This window comes from Callorhinchus milii, unplaced genomic scaffold (genome assembly GCF_018977255.1).
Source record: "Callorhinchus milii isolate IMCB2004 unplaced genomic scaffold, IMCB_Cmil_1.0 Scaffold2, whole genome shotgun sequence".
Lineage (NCBI taxonomy): Eukaryota > Metazoa > Chordata > Chondrichthyes > Chimaeriformes > Callorhinchidae > Callorhinchus > Callorhinchus milii.
In genome coordinates this window covers 4,553,183-4,569,684 of record NW_024704743.1, presented here as the reverse complement: position 1 = coordinate 4,569,684, position 16,502 = coordinate 4,553,183, and the positions used below count along the sequence as shown (strand labels likewise).

General features: G+C 47.6%; 1 protein-coding gene across 2 annotated transcripts in view; it reads right to left on the bottom strand.

The window, feature by feature from the left end:
* The window catches only part of LOC103183612 (disco-interacting protein 2 homolog C), a 341,341-nt gene that overhangs the window by 245,616 nt on the left and 79,223 nt on the right, over positions 1-16,502 (bottom strand). The window contains exon 2 of one of the 2 annotated variants that reach the window (XM_042332092.1): positions 13,353-13,496. The exons of the other annotated variant lie outside the window; for it this stretch is intronic. Within the exon in view, the coding sequence (XP_042188026.1) occupies positions 13,353-13,496 (144 nt within the window). The remainder of the gene's footprint in view (positions 1-13,352; positions 13,497-16,502) is intronic. 2 annotated transcript variants of the gene reach the window in all.

Here is a 16,502-nt window from a genome sequence, read left to right as displayed (position 1 = left end):
GTCAACCGGGGGGCGCGGGTCGAGCAAGATGTGCGTTTCTCCCGCAAAATCCGCAGTCGGTCCGCTTTACAGTGAAGAGCTTTGAGACGTCTTGAAGACTCGCTAAGGCGCTGTATCAAATGCAAGGATTATTATTACTGTTATTATTGTAGAGGGTGCTGAACAAGGAACCAGGATCACGTATGGAGCGCCTTTCAACTAGGAGCTGGACAGTAGAGACTCAAGCTGGGGGTTGGAATGAAGAGGGATGGAGGGCAAGGGAGATGGGGGGTAGGGGGGGGAAAGAGGGGGGAAAGGCCAGGTAAATTTCCCCCTCCCTGCACAACCTCAGCAAAGATGATCAGCATCGGCTCAGACCAGGATCGGGGTGAGAGGCCCGATCAAAGAGAGTAACTGCAAAGCGAGGATTAGGTACATACTATCAACAAATTTGTGGGTTGTGCTCGACAGGAATGTTGAGACCCACTTTGGCTTTGCGCTCTCGGTTTCGTGAGGTCAACTCAACCCTTTGATATCTCGTTGCGACGCAGCACGTTACAGCCTGCGCGTTCCAATAATAAATAATCAGAAGAATCCTTGTATTTGACACAGCGCCTCATCACATCGTCGAGACGTCTCAAAGGACGCTTCACAGGAGACACTGTAAAGTGGATTGACCGCGCTTTTTTTTTTGGCGGGCGAAACGCGGCAGCCGATTGCGCACGGCGACGCCCCGCAAGTATGTGGGGGGTTGTTGGACAGGACACCGGGAGACAGAAACGCCATTCTTTTTTCGAATTGCGCCGGGGGAATCTTTAGACGACCGCCTGAATAGGCAGACGAGACCTCGGGTTAATGTCTCACCCGAAGGACGGCACCTCCGACAGTGCAGCACACACGCCTGCACTGGAACGTCAGCCTAGACTATGTCCGTACGGAACCTGGGCGCCCTGTTCGACCCTCAACTGTCCATCGTACCCCACATCCGTGCCATGACCCCCTCTGCCTTCCCCCACCTCCGCAACATCGCCCCAGCTCCGCCGCTGTCTCACACCGCAGGCCGCCGAGAGCCTCATACACGCATTCATAACATCCAGGCTCGACTACGCAAACTCCCTGCTTCTCCGCCCCCACCCGCTGGAACTCCATCCCGCAGCCCCTCTGCCTCGCCCCCTCGATCGTACCTTCGACCACCCTCCTTCCCCCACTGCCCCCTACCCTCCCCGATTTCGTGCACCCCCCCCTCACCACCCCCAGCTCGAGTCCGAATCACTGATTGTCCAGCGCCTTGGGACGTCCTCCCGACGTGAAAGGAGCAGTACAAACATAATCTTGCTGTTGAATCCGCAACCTTCTGACTCAGAGGCGAGAATGCTCGCGCCTCGCCAGCCTATACACACCATACACCAAGTACTGGGAACCCTGCAAAGCAAAACAAAAATCTCTTCTTGTTGTTGCAACGCGTTAATACCGTCACAAATGTTCTCTCCGGCCGAGGACAGGGAATGGCATTGCTGTACACAAACAGCCCAACAGCACAAACAATCTATTGGGGTTTTTTTTTTAAAAAAAGGAAAAAGCAAACGGTTGTTTCCAAGCGAAGTTCAAGCTATACCGTAACCTAATGATTCAGACAACCGTTGAACCCAGTTAGAACAAACCATAGGCCCCTCTCGCCCACCCCCACTCCCCCGAGGAGACCGGTGCTAATCAGAGACATCCTGTGCTGATTAATTAACTTCCTGATTTTTTTCTAAAACAAAAGGGGAAATTGTGGGTTAACTTGCCAACGACGTCACTTTGTGGAGGAAGCATAGCAGGTGCCCGCGGTCTACAGAAAATGCCAACAGCAGCACTTTTTGGGCCATGTGCTGGAAGTGACATCAGCGGTGGCCCGATGACCCAGAACGCAGCCTTTTATTTGTATTTAATTATAATGCAGGGGCCGAGACACTGGACAAAAAAAAACAAGCACATTATAACGGGGTCGCCCTGTATTGCAGCCGCCTAACTCCACTGCCATGTACCCAGCTAAAGGTACCACACAACTGTAACTAGCTAAAGGCACTGTTAACTGGCCTGTTGGGCATCAGGGGAAGGTCGTGCTGGAGAGGGAAAGGCCAGCCACTCCTGAACACTAGCCATGGTGGGATCCTGTGGCTCAGTGGTTAGCGCACTCGCCTCGCAAGCGAGAGGACCCGGGTTTGATTCCTGGGCAGAGAGAAACTTTGGGCAATAATAATAATAATAATAATCCTTGCATTTGATATAGCGCTTTTCACGTCGGGAGGACGTCCCAAAGCGCTTCACAGAACATACTGCAAAGTGAATTGACTGTATATTTGTGGGCGAACGCGGCAGCCAATTGCGCACAGCAATGTCCCACAAACAGTCGTAGATTGAAAATGACCAATTAATTATTGTTTTTGGTTTTTGAAGGGATTATTATTAGGCTCTGTGTGGAGTAAGGAAACTTGCCCAAGGTTTCGCCCTGCCTGGGCAAGTTTCCTTACTCCACACGCCTCTGTTTACCCAGCAGTAAGTAGGAACCCGGTTGTTAGTCAATTGGCGGGTCACTTTTCCGGGGTAAGAATTCCTTAAAAAAAATTGGTCACTCAAACCACGACTGTTGGCGGGACGCTGCTGTGCGCAATTGGCTGCCATGTTTTGCCCACAAAATATACAGTCAATTCCCTTTACAGTATATCCGGTGAAGCGCTTTGAGACGTCTCGAAGATGTGATAAGGCACTTTATCAAATGCAAGGATTATTATTATTATTATTGATGTGCGGATGCATATGTGTGTGTGTGTATGTGTGTGGATGTGGATGTGCAAGTGTGTAGGTATGTGTGGATGTGCGTGTGTGGATGTGTGAACGTGTAGGTATGTATGTGTGCGTGTGGATGTGTGAGTGTGTAGGTGTGTGTGGATGTGTGTGTGGATGTGTGAGTATGTATGTGTGTGTGGATGTGCAAGTGTGTAGGTGTGTGGATGTGCAAGTGTGTAGGTGTATGTGTGGATGTGTATGTGTGTGGATGTGTGAATGTGTGGATGTGTGAGTGTGTGTGTGGATGTGTGAGTGTGTAGGCGTGTGTGGATGTGTATGTGTGTGGATGTGTGAATGTGTGGATGTGTGAGTGTGTGTGTGTGGATTGTATGTGTGTGTGGATGTGCGAGTGTGTGTGTGTCGATAAGCAAGTGTGTAAGTGTGTGTGGATGTGTATGTGTGTGGATGTGTGAGTGTGTAGGTGTGTGTGGATGTGTATGTGTGTGGATGTGTGTGTGCGCGTGTGGATGTGTGTGTGTATGGATGTGTGTGTGCATGTGGATGTGTGTGTGGGCGGATGGATGTGTGTGTGTGTGTGTGGATGTGTGTGTGCGTGTGGATGTGTGTGTATGCGCGTGGATGTGTGTGTGTGGATGTGTGTGTGTGGATGTGTGTGTATGCGTGTGGATGTGTGTGTGTGTGTGGATGTGTGTGTGCGTGTGGATGTGTGTGTATGCGTGTGTGTGTGTGTGTGTGTGTGTGCGTGGATAAGGACAAAACCAGGACTACCAGTGCTCTCTCCTCTTCCTTTCACTGGCCTTGCTGGGACGCTCAAGACAGCTTCCACCACCAACAGCAAGTGGCATATATATAGTGCCTTCACGCGGGGCAGTGTCTCAGAGCGTTTAAAAGACTATAAACAGGGCACCGACGAGTCAGCATCTACAAAGAAGAGCTGGGGAGAAAAGTTGGGGGCGCGGACGGACTTTGGGAGGGCGAGAAAAAAAACACAGCGGAAAGAAACACGCTCGGGTAAGGTTTCTCCAGTGCAGCACACAGCAAAAAGCAACCTCGCCCTCACTGCACGCTCCAGTTGCTCCAACGCATAACGGTGGACTCCTGGGACGAGCCAAGCTTTGTGAGATGACTCTGCGAGACATGTAATGGATTGCTTCACGCTCGGGCAAGTAACAGGGAAACGGCTGAACCTGTGCTGCTCGCCGGCCAAAGTAGCTTCAGAATGGATACCGAAACGGGTTTCCACCCTGGCATTGCCGAAGCACCTTACAACGACAACAACATTACATTTATAGAGCGCCTTTCACGTCGGGAGGACGTCTCAAAGCGCTGAACAGTCAGGTGTCGGGGCCCGAGCATGAGGGATGGGAGGTGGTGTAGGGGGTGAGGGAAGGCAGAGAGGTGGGAGGGTGACCGAAGGCACGGTCGAAGAGAAGGGTCTTGAGACCGGCCTCGAAGGAGGCGAGGGAGGAAGCGAGGCGAAGGCACCGTGGGATGGAGTTCCAGAGTGTGGGGGCAGAGAGGCTGTGGGCGGATCGGGCGGGAGACATGGAGCAGAACCGAAGCCAACTGAACGGAGGGAGCGGGCAGGTATTACAGTCACTATAATAATAATAATATATAATAATCCTTGCATTTGATATAGAGCTTTTCACATCTTCTCGATGTCCCAAAGCGCTTCGCAGAATATACTGTAAAGTGAATTGAGTGTATATTTGTGGGCGAAACGCGGCAGCCAATTGTGCACAGCGGCGTCCCCGCAGACAGTCGTGGATTGAAGTGACCAATTTATTATTGTTTTGTTTTTTGGAGGAATTATTATTGGGCGTGTGGAGTAAGGAAACTTGCCCAAGGTTTCGCCCTGCCGGGAATTGAACCCAGGTGTCTCGCTTGCAAGGCGAGTGCTCTAACCACTGAGCTACAGGACTCCACAACCCGCCATTTAATAGAACTGGGTCCGGTTCAGGGGCAGGGCAAAGCCTTAGGCAAGTTTCCTTCCTCCGCCCGCCTCTGTTTACTGAGCAGTAAGTAGGAACACGTTTTATTAGTCGATCTGTGGATCGCTTTGCAGCAGGTAATAATCCCTTCACCAGAAAAAAATAGTCACTCAATCCACGACTGTTTATGGGACACTGCTGTGCGCAACTGGCTGCCGGTTTTCACCCGTAGTTAATCCACTTTACAATATATCTTGTGAAGCGCTTTGAGACGTCTCAACGACGTGATAAGCTGATATAACAAATACAAGGATTCTTCTTATTTGTACTCTCGCCCCTGAATCAGAAGGTTGTGGGTTCAAGCAGCCCACTGGAACATTGAACACACACAGTCCAGGCTGATGCCTCCCCATGAGAGGTCAACCAGCCTGGCTGTCGGCAGGACTTGGGAGGGGGCAGAACGGTCACTGGGGGCAAGGATTCTTCCGACAGAGTGTTTTCTAAGAGGAGGGAATGGCTGGGGTAGAAGGCTCGCAGGAGGTGGCAGAAGAAGGGTGGGACGGGACCACAGAGAGTTTTGAAAGTCAAGATGAGGACCTTTGATTCAATCTGCTGGGAGAGGGGTAGCCAGTGACACTGAAAGCGGATCGGGGTAATAGGCTCGTAGAGCCTGGCGATGAGGGGTGCGGGGGTGTGGGACACGGGCTGCGGAGCTCTGGATGGTGCACGGAGGAGCTGGGGGGAGTTCGACAAGGAGGTCTCTGAAATAATCGAGGTTCTGGCTTCGTCAGACGACTTACCAGCTGACGTAAGGACCTCAATTTAAACGTCAATTAAACCGTGGCTCAGCACAAGATGCTGGGAAGTCAATTCAATGGTTCATTCTTATTAGTGGCAACGCTTAAAAGTGTCACCTGCACCAATGTTGACCCTCAGTGTAAACGGTCACCAATTTTTAATGGTCCCACACGCATTCTACCAGAGGTCACAGGAGCAGGAAGCCAGATTGCTATTTTTCCTCACAACTGAGGCTGGTTGTAATCCTGGAACCCGGGCAGTACAGTGCATAACAGCAAGTACAATGGCGTACAATTACTGTCCGCTGAAAGCAGTCACTACACTTTATAATAATAATAATCCTTGCATTTGATCTAGCGCCTTATCACGTCTCAAAGCGCTTCACAGAATATTCTGTAAAGTGAATTGACTGTATATTTTGTGGGCGAAACGCGACAGCCAATTGCGCACAGCAGTGTCGTGGATTCGAGTGACCAAATTATTACTTTTTAATTTTTTTTGAAGGGATTACTAACCCCAACAAAGCGATCCGCCAATCCACTAACAACTGGGTTCCTACTTACTGCTAGGTAAATAGAGGGGTGTGGAGTAAGGAACCTTTCCGAAGGTTTCGTCCTGCCCGGGAATCGAACCCGGCTCCTCTCGCTTGCGAGGCGAGTGCGCTAACCAAAGGGAGCAGTTTGCTTTACAGTAAAAATCACGTGAAGCGCTTCGAGACGTCCTTCCTACACAAAGGGTACAACATTGAATGCAAAGATTATTGGTTGTATTGTTAGTCAGTGCCAATGGGGAGCTCTGTCTATTCTGTTGTTAAACCTTCCAGCAAAAGTGACTGTGGCCTTGATATTGGATTAATTTATGAAACAGCCTGATGTTGTAATGGGATGAGAGTAGGGCTGGTATTCTGGAAGGGTCAGATCAAATGGGCCAAAGATCATTCTTCATCCAAACCTCTCTTGTAATCTTGTGAATCGTGATGTCGTCAATGTTCTCAACCACAGAGCGAGAGACAGACAAGAGAGAAAAAATGATTCTGCCAAAGGCTTTATGGAAAGAACTTATGGAAATTATTTTCAGAGAAGGCCTTGCAACAGCGGCAGCGCACATGCAAGGTAATGTCTCAGGGCCCTTAATACACAGTTGGACACTGAGCCGGGAGAAAGACAAGGGGACTGCAGACATTGTCGAAGAGGAAGGTCTTTGTGTATGATCGGAAGTTAGGTAAAGCGGGGGAAGGTGGGTGGATTGATCATTTGCAAAACACACAATAATAATACTACTAATAATAATCCTTGTAATTGATACAGCATCTTATCACCTCGTCGAGACTTCTCAAAGCACCGCACAGAATATACTGTCGAGTGAATTAACTGTATAGTTTGTGGGCAAAACGCAACGATACAGACAGAGACGGCTTGAGTCTCACTTAATGGGAACGGCAACCTTTCTATGGCTACGACTGCACAGTTTGATGATAATAATTCTTACATTTGGTGATAGCACCTTTCAGGTCGGAAGGACGTCTCAAAAGCACTTTACAGGGTACGGCCGCGTTTATTTTTGTGGGTGAACACGCCAGACAATTTGTGCGTAGCAATGTCCCACAAACAGCCGTGAAACGAATGACCCATTTTATTGGGGGATTGTTCAGCCAGGACACCCATGAGATGGAACTGGTCAACATATTAAGGGAGTCCTGGAGCTCGGTGGTTAGAGCACTCGCCTCGCAAGCGAGAGAGCTGGGTTCGATTCCTGGCAGGGGGCGAAACCTTGGACAAGTTTCCTTACGCCTGATAATAATCCCTCAAGAAAAAAAGATAATATATGGCTCACTTCAATCCACGACCGTTTGTGGGACGCTGCTGTGCGCAATTGTTTCGCCCACAAATACACAGTCAATTCACTTTACAGTCTATTCTGTAAAGCGCTTTGAGACGTCGAGAAGACGTGAAAAGCTCTCGATCAAATGCAAGGATTATTATTATTATTATTATATTAACAATTCAGTGTTAGGATTATGTGGGCTTTAGCAACCATCAGTGTTTTGTTACATGGTAGTATACAAAATGGAAGGATTATTATGATAATGGTGGCAATATTTCTATTTCAGTGACTGAATTGAAAAACTTCAGCTGCAACAGGTTTTAAGTCATACAATTCACGCCATATAAATACCTATAGCCGTGTCGTTTGCTGTAAAGTTCTTTGCATCATGAAACCCAGCTCACGTTAAATACAATACCACTGCTTGTTACAGTACTGTACTTTTTTTCCGGATTCAACAGACATAGTGGTTAGATAGTAGAGCATCTGAACACATAGACCTGACACCAACATTCAAGTTCAGCCATAAAACTTCAGCCAAAGCTCATAAAATATTAGCAAGTTGCAATAGGCTTAAAGATATCTTTGCTGCTTCGTTCGACTGTCGCACTTGTCCCGAACCACAAAAAAAAACTTTTAAAAAGAATACCTTTTTCTTTTAAAAAAAAACTATCTTTAAAAAGAACCTGTCTTTTTTTTTTTAAAAAAAATCCATTTCTTTTGGAAAAAAATCAATTTCTTCTGGAAAAAAATCAATCTTTTTTAAAAAAAAATCTTATCACAGCGTCCCTTTACAAAAAATTGTTTCGAAAACTATCACCTCTGTCAGGTTCCTGATGAATTTCGAAAGCTGAGTTTCTCTTCTTTGAAAAGGTTCAATCATTGTGAAAATGATGTGGAATTTCCCAACTGTCGACCTTCTGGAATAACCTCAATATTGAACCTCTGCGCTTCTATTCTTTAAACACGACTCAACAACACCATCAACAAACAGCAGTTTGCTTTCGCGTAGCTTCCTACGCTCAGTGAGAACTCCCAGAGAGGTGGTGGTGGGGGAAAAAATAACTTCCGAGCGGGTTAATGCAGATTTTACTCGTTGAATTTCTTATTTTTATTTTTATTCTAGAATTTCTTCACCAGCGCGGATCTCACTTTTAGCTAAGAAGCAAAATGGACGAGGCTGGGTGACATATGAAGCTCAGCCAGACAGGTTCGCTCCCTGTGATTACCAACGGGGAAAAAAAAAGAATCTCGATCTCGATCTGGCCTTCGGGAGAGATTTTCTGACAGTCGAACCTCACTACATTGCAGTGGTTGGGAGCGAATAAAATCCCGAGCCTTAACCCCAACGAGCCCTTATAGCACGAGGGCAGCCTGATCCACTGGCGCGCATCGCGCTCGAGACAGCTGCGCTGCGGTTGAAACCGCGTCCTCCTCCTGAAGGGCGTCGAGGGGAGCATTGTAACGATCCCTGAAGTGTCATGGCTCATTCTGAGGCGCGATGCGTGCAGCCTTACAGCGAGTTCTGACGGGGTTCCTCTGCACTCGCGCGTAGGGAGAGACGCTGGCTCTGGATGGGGTCGAACATGATCATCTTCGCTCATCTCTGACTCGCCAGTTACAAGGCGGTTTTGCCTGTCTGAACCCTGCTAGTGAAACCGTGTGCCTGATACGTACAAGCTGAACGAGCATGTAAAGAGATAATCTGTCATTACCTGGAGTTGACGACCAACTCGGTGTATAATTCTCTGTTAAACGTTTAGACTCAAAGTTCCTCCTCGCTTTCGAAGCCCTTCATGGCCTCTCCCCTCCAATCCTACCTTTGCGACCTCCTGCAATCCTATCGACCCATTCGATCAGGAAACATCAATCTGCCTTTACGTGCAGACTATCTGCCCCAGGGTACGGGCGGGTAAGCTGTCAGCCATGTCTGCACCTGTCCTCTCGAACTCCATCCCAAAGTCTCTCTGACTCCTACCTTCCCTCGTTGCTTTCAAAGCACACCTCACGACTTACCTCTTTGACCATGCTTTTGCTCATTGACCCACCGCTTTAGGGTTCACCAACCCACTCCCCTTTCCGGCTGGAGTGCCAAACCAGCTGTTAAAAGATGTCCTCTCGACATGCAAAGGCACTACACAAACACAATGCGATTGAAACGGCAATTTTTTTTATATAGACCGGAAGCAAATTGACACACAAAAACCGAGCTGCTCATCGTGACCTTCTGAGCATAAGACTTCCAGATCATTTGGCGTTACGATGTTAGCTAAACCTCTCCGGTTTCAAATCAGGCGATAAGCAATGTATAGTTGAAACGTACGGAAGCAGTCGTAAATATTCTTTTCCGTTAGCTGGGGTGGTCTGATACAGCACTCGCTCCCTGGAGGGATGCATCCTGCTTACCTAATTCCAGAGAGTATCAGGCGCAGGCTGGCAAGAGCCAAGATAAGTAAGAAATGTCGCGTTCAGTCAGAAACATTAGAATCGACGTCGGCATTAGAGGTATTTTAATTAGAAAAGGTTGCTGAGGCCTGATGATGGCATGGACCAGCACTTACCTTGCAGGGAGGGAAAGCGTCTATAATGCAACCTCCGGTGTCTAGTCACAAGTGAAAGAGGAGACAAGTGGCACAGTGTTGCAATAAGTAGATGAACAAGCTTTTTGAAATGAAGGATCCACTTCTCCTCGCCCTATTTTAAGTCCCTATTCTTCGGCAGAGACATTGCTAGGTCACTTATTTTTCAAGTTGTCCATCCCTTACACTGACAGCGTCGGAACATTTCCTCGTTTTGGCTCGAATAAAGTCAAGAACTTGCATCGTGGGGAATTGTAAGGAGAAATCCACACCCCGCCAACGTGGAAAATAGAACCCAGTAGTCCCACACTACTCAACTCACTGTCCCACACGGTATTCTTTTTCCTAGAAAATAGTACGAGAAACGCCTGGCATTCCTCACGTTCAAAACAAAAATGTATATATATTCCTAGTTTTATGTATTGACGTTTCACTGGAGAGCAACATTTAAAGATCCCGTGGCTCTCGTCAAAGAAGGAAGGGAGTTCCTCCTGGTGTCCTGGCCAACAATCCCCCAGATAAAATTCGTTGCCACCCCATTCAGCTAATAATACAGTCACTATAATAATAATAAAATATAATAATCCTTGCATTTGATGTAGCACTTTTCACGTCTTCGAGACGTCTCAAAGCGCTTCACACAATCTACTGTAAAGTGAACTGACTGTATATTTGTGGGCGAAACGTGGCAGCCAATTGCGCACAGCAGCGGCCCCGCAAACAGTTGTGGATCGAAGCGACCAATTTTCTTATTGTTTTTTTTTCTTGAGGGATTATTATCAGGCGTACGGAGTAAGGAAACTTGCCCGTGGTTTCGACCTGCCGGGAATCGAACCCAGGTCTCTCGCTTGCGAGGCGAACGCTATAACCATAGGACTCCAATGTGCAATGCCATGCTAAACTCTACAGTAAAATCCTGCGAGGGGCTTTGAGACGTTTCAACAGCATGATAAGGCGCTATATTTTATACAAGGATTATTATTACGTCTGATTTACAGGTGTGACAAAAATAAATGCGTTCACACGTTTCAGACTACTGTCAAAGGTCCAGGGAATCCGAATCATTGAGGTCTGAGTTGGGAGCAAATTCTGGTGAGCTTTCCAAAGGATTCTGGAACAGAATATTGAGCTCTATTGATCTGGGTTACGAATTTTTCTACCAAATATGAGTCCCCCATATGAAAATGGCTTTCCTAATGAATGACCAGCGATTTGTTTGAAAATCAGCAAAATCCGCAAAATAAATGTAATCGAATCATTTCGATTTACAACACACATCATTTAAGCAGCAAAATTGTTTTTGAAATGCTTCTTGGATTGGAATTAAGTGAGCATAGCTATATTTATCTACCTTTTTTAGAAACAAATTAAAGAGAGGTATTTGAATTTTACCACATGACCATCCTCGTCAATCAATGTCCTGACCAACAAAATCTCAGATAAAATCAATCATTCACCTCGTGGCTGTCTCTGGGACACTACTGTGTGCAAATTGGCTGCTGCGTTCGCCTACAAAATACACAATCACTAGACTTTTTCATACAGTATAAAGCGAAAATCCTGTGAAACTCTATGCGATGTCCTCCCGACGTGAACGGTGCTAGATTAAAATGCAGGGATTATTATTATTATTATTATTATTATTATTATTGTACCCTTGGCAAGAGACCCACAAATCAAATCCTCTGCTGCCCCACAATGCACAATGTACTATTTTCAGACCCATTTTGTCCCTTCTCGGTCGATTAATTAGATACTGTATAGGACCACAGAGGACCGGAGCAGACCATTGCAGTCCAACAACGAATCCATCTTTGATACCTTCATCAAATAGCAATTTGTTCTCTGATGAATTTGCTGACCAAATCTGCCTGGGTAACCCACTGAACTCTCCAGGTAAAGCGATTCAATCTGAACCTCCTGTTCACCTTCACTCCTCTTGTCCCCTCCATTTCCACCATCGGCAGCCGCGCTTTCAGTCACTACGAAGCCTTGGAACTCTCTCCCTCTCTCCCTCTGCCCTCTCCTTCCCCTCTCTTAGGTCACGACTGAAGGCTCTCCTCTTCGGCCGTGCTCACGGTTACCTCCTCTCCCCGGCTCGGCCACTGTTTAGCGCTCCGAGACGCTGCCCCACGTGGAGCGTGCTACGTAAACGCAAGTCGTTGTTGTTGTTGTTCTGCGCTCGCGTCTGTGGATTTCACCCCTGTCTAGATTAGACAGTCGGATCCACCCATCTTAAATTGCATCTCCTTACGGTTTTTACAATGTGGCACTGACAACCGTCCTCCATAATCCGAAGCTCCATCCACTCCACCCTCACAGATGAACTGGGAGGGTCCTGCAAGAGCAGAAAGTGTGTGGGGGGCGGCAGCGGGGGGGCGGGGGGATAGATGGGAGAGACTGCAATCCCAATCCCTTGTGACAAGAATCCCAAACGCTTCACTTTTGAAAGAAATGCAGGAACTCGATCTGGAAGGATTGCAGTCGGTGCACAAAGTGCAGCATTCAAGATCAACCCAACAGATCGCTTTCCGGGTGTCACCCGTGGTGACTGCTTGCAGGAATTTCACAGCGCTCCTGTTTGACAGTGTTTGCAGTTTTGTCTCCGCAAGACTGTAGATTGCACGGGATCGTAGGATCTTACAGCGCAGAAGGAGGCCATTCGGCCCATTCTGCCTTTGCAGCTCTTAGCCCCCCGCCAGCTCTGCAATTTCTTTCTTTTCAAGTGCCTACCCAATTCTCTTTTGAGAGCGGCTATTGAGTCCGCTTCCACCACCCTTTCAGGCAGCGCAATCGGGATCATAACAACTCTCTGGGGGGGAAAGAAAAAAATATTCTCCTTGTTCCCCACCTTTGACAATTGTCTTAAATCTGCATCCTGTGATTACCGACCCATTTGCCAGAGGAAACAGTTTCTCCTTACCCACCCCATCAAAAATCCCTCAGAATTTTGAACACATTTCAGTCTTAAAAGAGACTTAGAAGAGAGTTAGAATTGAGGGCCATCGGGAAAAGCTCTGTAACAATCCACTAAGAGGCCACAATTGTTGATCCAACTGCCTTTGGTCCGTCCATAATTGTCCTCGTTTTCGCAAGAGCACAAATTGCTGTCTGGGGGGGGGGGGGGGGGTGACCTTATATCCACATACACCAATACACACAATCAGAGCATGCCACGTGAAGACGGGTTAGTTGTACTCTTGCGAGAAAGAGGGCGGTGGATGGCGGTCAGAAACCCGGGATGTTAATGCCGAAACTAACAACGAGACGAATATCAAGATGGAGATGACGTCATTCAATGTAGTATATACAATATAGCGACCACAACGAATAATTTTTTTTATTTAAAAAAAGGTAAATGAAGATCACATCTACACAAGTACTGTTACAATACTAAAGGACTACTCATCCTAATTCGTAATTGTGGACAAGCCGAAAGGTTACTTACCATTATAGCTAGATTTTGTGTCGAGCTGAACAAAGCTGCTGTCAGTAATGGCACGCAATTCGCTCTGATGTTTGGATACAAGGGCGATGCCATTTTGCCTTTCTTCTTCACAGCCGTGCCTAGGAAGTTCCTTTGCATCACTTCCTGCAGTAGACATAAAGTTCTGTTGCATACCATTTCTTCCACTTTCTTTTTTTTAATAGTAAAATGAATTCAATCACACATGAATAAAAGTCGTTAGAATTCCAATTTTCTGTTGTTTTTGTTGTTGTTGTTTTTGTTGGTTAATTCCCCTTCCACCCCCCACCCCCCCCCACCCCGAAAAAAAAAGAAAGTGATGCAAAGCAACTCACTGGGCACAGCTACAATGCTTATCACCTCAGTCTCCCAAAACCCTAGGTGAGCTACCTGTGATTGTGGACAGGAATAAAAATCTTACTGTACGGTAAATCTTATCCACAACGATTTATATAGAGACGTCCTTTCAGTATGGATCATATGGATCTCAATTAGGTATAACGTTTTAAAAGAAAGAAACTTAACACTGTAAGAATAAGCCACTACCCGAACAACACCACAAGCACTGCAAAGAGCGTGCTGTACTTTCATTAGAAATGTAATCAAACGGTATTTTAAGCTTCAAAGGTCTGTTGTTCCAACACAGCCAAACCTTCAAACTCGGCAGCCAATTGCGCACAGCAGTATCTCACAAACAGTCGCGGATTGAGTGACTACATTTATATTAAAAAAAAGGGATTATTACCCGCAGAAAGCGATCTGCCTATCGACTAACAAGCGGGTTCCTACTTACTGCGAGGTAAACAGAATAAGGAAACTTGCCTAACATCTCACCCTGCCCGGAAATTGAACCCAGGTCCCCTTGCTTGCGAGGCGAGGGCTCTGACCAATACGCTACTGGATTCCGTAAACCACCGGGAAGAAATGAGGGAATACAAATACAATTCAAAACTGCATTTGTGTAGTGCCTTTCATGTCATTAGGACATCCCAAGGCGCTGGACAGTCAGGGAATTGGACCCGGGGTGGGGGGGGGGTTGGATCAGGGAGGGTGGAGGGCAGTGGGGGGTGGTAGGAGGGTGGCCAAAGGCGCAGTCGAAGACTTGATAAGGCGCTATATCAAATGCAGGGATTATTATTGTTATTATTCTGTATATTATTATAAGGCACCTTATCACGTTGTTGAGACGTCTCAAAGCACTTCACAGGCGAGGGAGGTGTGGTAAATTGTTGTGACTGTATATTTGTAAGTCAATGCAGCAGCCAATTTGGACACAGAAACGTACCACAAACACTGAACGACCAATTTTACCCGGGGGGGGGTTTGTTGGCCAGGACAACAAGAGAAACTACCTTAAACCAAATTCCCCCCAACTTCTGCCTGTTCAAACGTGGACATTAAAGATCCCATCCTGGCCAACGATCCTCTAAGTTAAATTATTCGCCTCTGGCCTGTTTGTGGGGTCACTGCTGGGTGCAAACTGGCTGGTTACAAATACACAGCCATAATTATTATTATACTGTGAAGCCCTTTTGAGACACTGACATGATCAAGCGATACATCAAATGCCAGAATCGTTATGTTATATTAATAAATGTACATGGTTCACAATTGCTCATTTACCTCCCAAATTCAAGCATGGAAACAAATGAGGACCTGCGATCATTGTTCTGCAGTCGCAGTTATTGTAGACGGTAATCGTGGCTCTGTGCCGTGCTCGCTGAGCCCTTGTAAATAATAATATAATAATAATCCTTGCATTTGATATAGCGCTTTTTACGTCTTCTCGACGTCTCAAAGCGCTCCACAGAATACGCTGTACAGTGAATTGCCTGTATATTTGTGGGCGAAACGCGGCAGCCAATTGCGCACAGCAGCGTTCCATAAACAGTCGTGGATTGAAGCGATCAACTTTATTATTGTTTTTTTGTCTTGAGGGACTATTATCAGGCGTGCGGAGTAAGGAAACTTGCCCAAGGTTTCGGCCCCTGCTCGGGAATCGAACCCGGGTCTCTCGCTTGCGAGGCGAGTGCTCCAACCACCACTGAGCTACAGGACTCCACAAATATCCTTTTGCTGACGTTAGTCACAAGAAACCAAGCTCCGGTGAAGTGCTTTGAGATGTCGTGATAAGGCGCTGCATCAGATGCAAGGATGATTATTATTACTGTTCAGTGCTGTAACCGTACATCAATGTGACAGGATAACTGCTCTACATAAAGAGCAGACATTAAAAGCTTTGGAATCCATTAAAATCGGATCTTTTTCTTTCAGATATTAAGATGTAATGAAAATTTGATGACTCTGATGAGGGGGAGGGGGGGAGAGTGGGGGGTGATTCAGAACGCCCACACTTGCGCACAACAGAAATCTGAATGGTGGGGCGCTTCAGACTCGCAGACCAGAAATCTTTGTGTAGCCGCCACACCAGCTCTCTCTCTCTCTCTCTCTCTCTCGCCGCTTCCCTGCTCACACTCAAGTCTCAGACCTCGGCTCAGTGCTTCCACGAGTTGAGGCGGTCACTTTGTTTGGGGGAGGGGGAGTGGGGGGGATGGGGGTGAGACGTTAAATCGAGGAAGGAGCCATGCGGGAATCTGGCGCCTTGCGGGCAGTTATTTGGACCACAGCTTACGAGTTGTGGCAACGCCGACAAGACTTCTGGACTGACGCCCAGCAGGATCGCCCAATCAGGTCGGTCGAACGCCAAAGCAGACCCGCTCCGGTGGACGTCGGTGTTTGGTTCTCGCAGGCCGGCGGTTTGCCCGCCCAGCGCGCAGTCGCTGCGCTTCCGAGACGGGCCCAGCAAGTCCGGGGCGGTGTCTGTGCGTCACCCGAGTCTCCGACTCCCTCCCCCGGGGGCCCCGCTGTTCCCCTCTCCCTCCCGGTGAAGGTTCTGGCTCCCTCTCGAACGTGCCTCCACCGTCTGCTTCAACCACCGCTTCCGGCAGCGAGTTCCACCATCTCCCCGCCCTCGGAGTGAAAGAGGTGAAGTAGTTCCTCCTCGACGTAAACTGTGCAGCAAAAGCTCAGCGAACAGACTGCTCACAATTTGTCCCTCCATGAGGTTGAGTGGGGTGGGGAGGTGTGGGGGGCAACAGAGAGGTGGGGAAAGACCTGCTACGTAACTCTGGA